The sequence below is a fragment of the Lagopus leucura genome, unplaced genomic scaffold, assembly GCF_019238085.1.
Source record: "Lagopus leucura isolate 7727_CA_CO unplaced genomic scaffold, USGS_WTPT01 Super-Scaffold_1, whole genome shotgun sequence".
Classification (NCBI taxonomy): domain Eukaryota; kingdom Metazoa; phylum Chordata; class Aves; order Galliformes; family Phasianidae; genus Lagopus; species Lagopus leucura.
Window position 1 is genome coordinate 41,369,671 of NW_024962250.1, and position 6,000 is coordinate 41,375,670.

The window sequence follows — 6,000 nt, forward strand, 5'->3', positions numbered from 1 at the left end:
CGGTGCCATGGGGCCTGTGCCTCTGGATGGGCTCAGGGTGCCAACCTGTCAGAAGCCAACGTGGAAATTTGCACTGCCTGGAGAAGGCACAAGCAGCCAGCACTCCTGCACAGAGCAGGCAGCAGGGGAGCACCTGGCAGCTCCTGCACGCTGATTTTCAGTCTCCACAGCAGAGCTGCAACAACCACCAGGGCTGATGTACAAAAGGGTTTCTATCTCGCTGCTGACCTCCATCTCCGACATCAAAACAAGCACATCAAAACAACCCACTGACAAAACAGCCATTTGTAACATCTGGTGCCAAGCATTAGCCACTATACTCCCAAGATTTTTCAATGATTCTGACTAACTCTAAGTTCAAAGGGCTGATAACACATCCCTGGCACTCGTGTCTCGTTATGCAGGAAGCTCTCCTGGCACAGGCTTCTCACCACGACTTCTCCTTGCCATCTACAAAGTGGCTCACAGACACCTTACAAAAGAACTATGGAGTTCTTGGAAATTTCTTTCACTACAAGCTTAAAGGGATCTCACACAGATTTTAAACCTGTCCAACCTGGCTGAAGTTCAGGGATTTTAGAATCTGTATCTGGGGATCCAATGACTCCCTCTGCATTCACACATGGGCTAAGCAGAATCTCTGCTAGCAAGCAGTGCAGCAGAAATTACCTCCGTATCCTCAGTCAAGGACAGTCCTAATGAAGCATTCTTATTTTTAATACAATATGTAGTATTTTACTTAATAGGTGCCTGCAAGCTATTAGGTACAAAGGCATATATATCAAAAAGAAATCAACAAAACTCTCACTGGGTCTGCTTCTCCCCACATACTGACAGATCTGTATAGAAGTCCTACTTCAATTTTAAGAGGTGTTGCTGCATGACAGACAGCAGTAGAGGCGATGCATCCTCAACAGCCTGAATTTAAACTGGAGAACATGGTCTGGAACTGGAGAACTGGTCTGGTATTAAATGTGGAGGTTGGTGGCCCTGCCTGCAGCACGGGGGTTGGAGTTTCATGATCCTTGGGGTCCCTTCCAAGCCGGGCCATTCTGTGATTCTATGAACATGCTGAGATGAGCACAACTACCTGGAGAGTGCAAGTAGATTAATACGTAAGAAATCAGTAACCTGACAGTGTAATTGCCAAAAAGCAAGGGAAAGGCAGGGCAACAGCTGCATGAGACAAAGGCATGAGTCCCAAGCCAATGAATAGGACGGTCACCCCGAAGTCTGTAGTTTAAACAGATTCACCCAGGGCTTTGAAAACCAGACTAAGTCAATCTACAGAAAAACAGCTGCAAAGCAGCCCTCTTTGAGTAGGAAGGCAGAGAGGACTGGGCACTCCAAGAGGATTCAAAGGGCAGAACTTGCACATCAAATACCACTCATCACCACATCAGCAGAAGAACAAGAAGCCCAGCTCCAAGCTACTCATTTATCTGGAAGCCTCCACTAGTAATTTCAGTTCTCTTGTGCTGTCTTTGCTACTTCCACAATTCTAATTAAATAAATCCCAGAGGTCACAAGGTAAGGATACAATTCTCAGTAATTAATCTCTTCAAACTGTAACTCAGTCTGGTATTTCTGATGTTACAAAGGAATCCTGTGGCAAGCCTAAGATATTTCAGCAGAAGCCGAGCTACAATCAGCATCTTCCTGTCATTGAGATTACAAAACAGCTGAAGAACTGTCAGGGCACCCAACGTTGTCGCTGTGAGATAGCAGCCGTCCCTGAAGAGCAGTACGTATGTGGAACAGAACAACAGGGAAGAACAAAGATAAAAGCTTTTGACCTTTGCTCTGAACTGAAAACATGAATCAGCAAAAACAGCAGTTTATGTACTGTTTAACGTGCAGCTCAGCATATTTTCTTCCAGTTGTACTCGCTGTTTGTCATGCTCGTGCAATCAGAGAGTAAGATCTGTCTCCCTTACCCACACATGTATCTAGCGTGAGATCTGGTATGCCATCAGTAGCTCCCTCCCACAAGACCAAAGTAGCATCTACCCCTCAGATCCAGATTTACACGCACGCCATTAGATGGGAATAACAGCCACACCAAGGTCTTCAGAAGCAGGAGATGAGACAGAATCCTTGGGATCTGACCTTGCAGTCTTCTGTGGCCTGGGCGCAGCAGAGAACCAGGCAGAGAGCACCAGGCAGCAGCGCAGCAGAGCCATGCTGGCCATCTGCCTACAGGGGAACGCACCGCCTCACCTGGGAGGAGAGAATGGGAGAAAGGCAAGAACTCTCACATTTACAGGAAGAGGCAATGAAACGTGCGAGCAAAGGAGGCATTAGGTCAGAAGACACTGACAGATCCCTGGAACACCAGAAGTTTATCTCAGTCTTGCAAATGAGCAGACCAGATAAGAAGAAAAGACTCGAGCACTCTTTAATCAGCTTTCTGAGGACAAAAAATTATCCCCATTTTTAGCGCTGTGAGTTTATTTCTCTGTCTAGCACTGCTTCTGGTGCTAACCTCTGGAAATCTCTCCTTCCAAGCATCAGAAGTTGTCTCTGCGCAGCACACGTTATTATTTGAAACATCTGCTCCTCAGGCTTAAGGAGACTGAATCAGCTTCCAAAATGGACCAGGCAAAGGGTCAAGAAATTAAACCTTTAAGCTGCTGATGAGCACAGCCTCTTGCTCCCATTACCAGGAGCAATCCTGCCTCACCTGGCAGCTCTGCTCACTCTGTCGCCTCTGTCCCCATGGCACAGGCAGCAAGAGGGACAGCAGCAGTTTCCTCATCCCTTGGGTGATCTGTAACCACGTGGCAGATGCAACAATCACCAGCAGTCATTGCTTCAGGGTGGTGACAGAAAAATCCCCACTGTCCAAACATGGAGCTGTGCTAAGACTCTTCTTTAACTCAAATCGTGTGCGAACTGAGAGCTCTCCTTGCTCCTTGGGCTCACTATCTGTCTTTTGGGTTGATGAGCTGAAAAACAGAGGTTTCACACACCTCAATGAACTGTACCACCTGCTATAGTCTTTTACGGATCTCCCTCCAGTAAAGATGACAAGAAAGAAGACAGGAAACAAGCAAGAGCCCTAGTTTTCAGATCTGCTGCTCTGTGACTCCCATCAGCCCCAAATTTCCCAAGTAATTCTAAAAAATTTACAGAGACCAGAGAAAACTGCCTGCTGCCCACGCCAAGACAATGTCTCTTGCTTGACCAGTCTATGTCGCACACTCCATTACAGTTCCTTTGACCTTGAAGGAACACAGTTGGAAAGCAGGTCTTCAGGGACAGAGGGTGAGCAGCAGCATAGCCTGTCTGCTCCAGGAGAGCTGATGCTTGTCCAGCAAGACCCTGGGACACGTTCCCTCCAAAGAAAGGTGCCTACCCTTTCACCTCTGTTCCTCAAGGTTCCCTCTCCTCTAAGGACAGAGACAGATGAATGCAAGAGATATGCCTCTTGAGGAAGGACGAGAAAAGGCGTACATCACCACATCCTTTTGAAGCTGAGGTGGTAAAGCAAACACCCTTCACTTGGAAGGATAAGAAGCAAGGACTGCGCATCTGAGATGCCTGTTGCATCCCCTTGAAGCAGAAAACAGAAGTTCCATTTCATGCCTCTCCCAGTGGAAGGATGATTGGGTTGGGGAGATGAAGTCCATCACTTTCCTAGAAGAGAGGATGACAGTAGCAGAGAAGCCAGGTTTCAGCCCGCTCTTCCATGGTTCCTCACCAAAGAAAAGAGATCAGAAGCATGCACATGGCAGGGAGACAGTGGACAAATAACTGCCTGGTATCCCCCTGCTCTTCCTGAAGTATGCATACTGAGGGGAGTAGGGACATCAAATCTCCAATCCCACTCACCCTTTCCCATCTGGGAAAAGGTCAACTCTTTGAAAGGGGAGATGACAGTAAGACAAGGGGAAATGGTTTGGAGTTGAGGGAGGGCAGATGGAGGTTGGATGTCAGGGGGAAGTTGTGTGCTGTGAGAGTGGTGAGGTGCTGGAACAGCTGCCCAGAGAGGCTGTGATGCCCCGTCCATCCCTGGAGGTGTTGAAGGCCAGGTTGGATGGGGCCCCGGGCAGCCTGGGCTGCTGTGAAATGGGGAGGTTGGTGGCCCTGCATGGCACAGGGGGGTTGGAGCTTCGTGATCCTTGAGGTCCCTTCCAACCCGGGCCGTTCTGTGTGTGATTCTGTGAAATGGGAAGCACAAGCAAGAAGGTTCTCAGCCACCTTCCTCTGTACCTATCAAGGAACAAGAGAATGCCATTCCATCATCTCTGTATGCCAGGGAGTGCATGCTCAGATGCCCCTTTCCTTTAGGTGCAGAGGGAGGAAAAAGAGGGAAAGATACCCAGATCCCCTTTTTGCCAGAAGGACGTGAAGAGATGCGCAGGGTCTCCTCTTCCCATGAGTCCGCATGCAGCGTGGGGGTACCCAGCGCCTCCTATCCTCAGGATGCATTAGGGGGATTCATCGCCCACCCTCTCAAGTCCATGTTGAGTAGCACCCCATTTTCCATGGGCACTGGACAGCCCCTCACCTCCTGGACGCACAGCATTGGCTCGAGGAGGCTGCCCGATGCTCCTGGATGCCAAAAGGGAAGAACGCCCTCCTTGCGTGTCTCTCCTTGCCCCATTTATGTGTGAGACACGATGCCCAGCTGCCCCCATCCCTTACCCCAAATGTCAGCATCAAAAGGGTGCAACAGGGAGCGCTCAGCCCCGCACCCATCCATACCAGGGGGGCAGGAAGGGCCGCCTGCTAAACCTATTTCCCCATAGCAGCTCCCTGTGCGGGCAGGGGACACTCAGTGACTTTTTGGGGAGGGCAGGAGGCAGATGGCATCCCGCCGCCTGAGGCGTGAGGGTCCGGTCCTTCCGGGGGTGGAAAAGCACCCCGTCAGATCCGTGTCCTTCGGTCCCACACAGCCGACGGGGATCCTGTGCGTGAGCTGCCCTCGCTGGCACTGTGAGACCCCTCCCGCACCCCACCGGGGCCCCGGGCCGGCAGCGGCCGCACTCACGGTTCCAGTAGACGGGGTAGCACTCGGCGTTGGCCACGTCCACCTCGTAGAGCCCGCTCCGCACGCACACCGGCTCCACCGCCGTCCGCTCGGGGCCGGGGCCGAGAGCTCGGAAGGCCAGTTCGATCCGCAGCGAGTCGTAACCGATGAAGGGCTTCCAGCTCTTCCGGTCCTCCCGGTAGAACCAGCGCACCTCCTCGGCCCCCAGCTCCCGCACCACCTCATAGCGGGGCCGCCCGCCGCCCGCCGCCGAGCGCTGTCGTTTCCTCTCGGGCAGCGCGGAGCCGCCGCCGCTCTCTCCGCTCGCCAGCCCCGCGCCCTCGCCGCTTTCCCCGGTGCCGGAGGAGTAACGCAGCGAAGCGCCGGACTCGGCCGAATCGAACTCGCCGCCGCCGGTCGAGTCGCTCGGGGTGGCCGCCTCCGGTTCCCCCTCCTCGGAGGAGGAGGTGGAGAGCGCGGCGCGGAGCGGCGGCACGGAGCGCTGCCGGGGGCGGCGGGGCGGGCGGGCCAGGGGATGCTCCGCCGCTTCCTCCTCCTCCTCCTCCTCCTCGCCGCCGGCCGCCCGCTCGTAGCGGCCACCGTAACCGCCGCCGCCGCCTTCCCCGGGCAGCTCCCAGGCGCCCTGCGGCGAGCCGGGCTCGGGGTAATCCATGCCGCGCCGGCGTCGCCTCACCTCGGCCGCCCTCGCGCCGCCCCGCTCACGCCCGGCTCGCGGCTGCCGCAGCCGCCGGCTCCTCCGCCCGGCCGGGGGCGGCGCCGCATCGTCACGTGCACCGCGACGCGGCCGGGGGCGGTGCGGGGGGGAAGGGAGGCCTGGGCTGAGGGCTGAGGGCTTCCTGGAGGCTGCTGCCTGTGCTTGGGCTGCATTACGCAGTTTGCGGGAACTGCCGAGCGTTTACCCCCGCCAACCCCCAGCACGTCCCGGGGTTACGTGGCACCCGCACGTGTGTCACTGAATCTCGGAATGTCTCGGGTTGGAAGGAACCCGCAGGGATCGCCGTACT

The 6,000-nt window shown here is 54.4% G+C and overlaps 1 protein-coding gene across 2 annotated transcripts in view; it reads right to left on the reverse strand.

Moving 5' to 3' along the window:
• DDHD1 (DDHD domain containing 1) overlaps window positions 1-5,648 on the reverse strand; it is a 62,507-nt gene extending 56,859 nt beyond the window's left edge. For both annotated transcript variants that reach the window (XM_042863016.1, XM_042863006.1), the window contains exon 1: window positions 4,997-5,648. In XM_042863016.1, coding sequence (XP_042718950.1) covers window positions 4,997-5,648 — 652 coding nt within the window. The remainder of the gene's footprint in view (window positions 1-4,996) is intronic.
• Window positions 5,649-6,000: the final 352 nt, after the last annotated feature.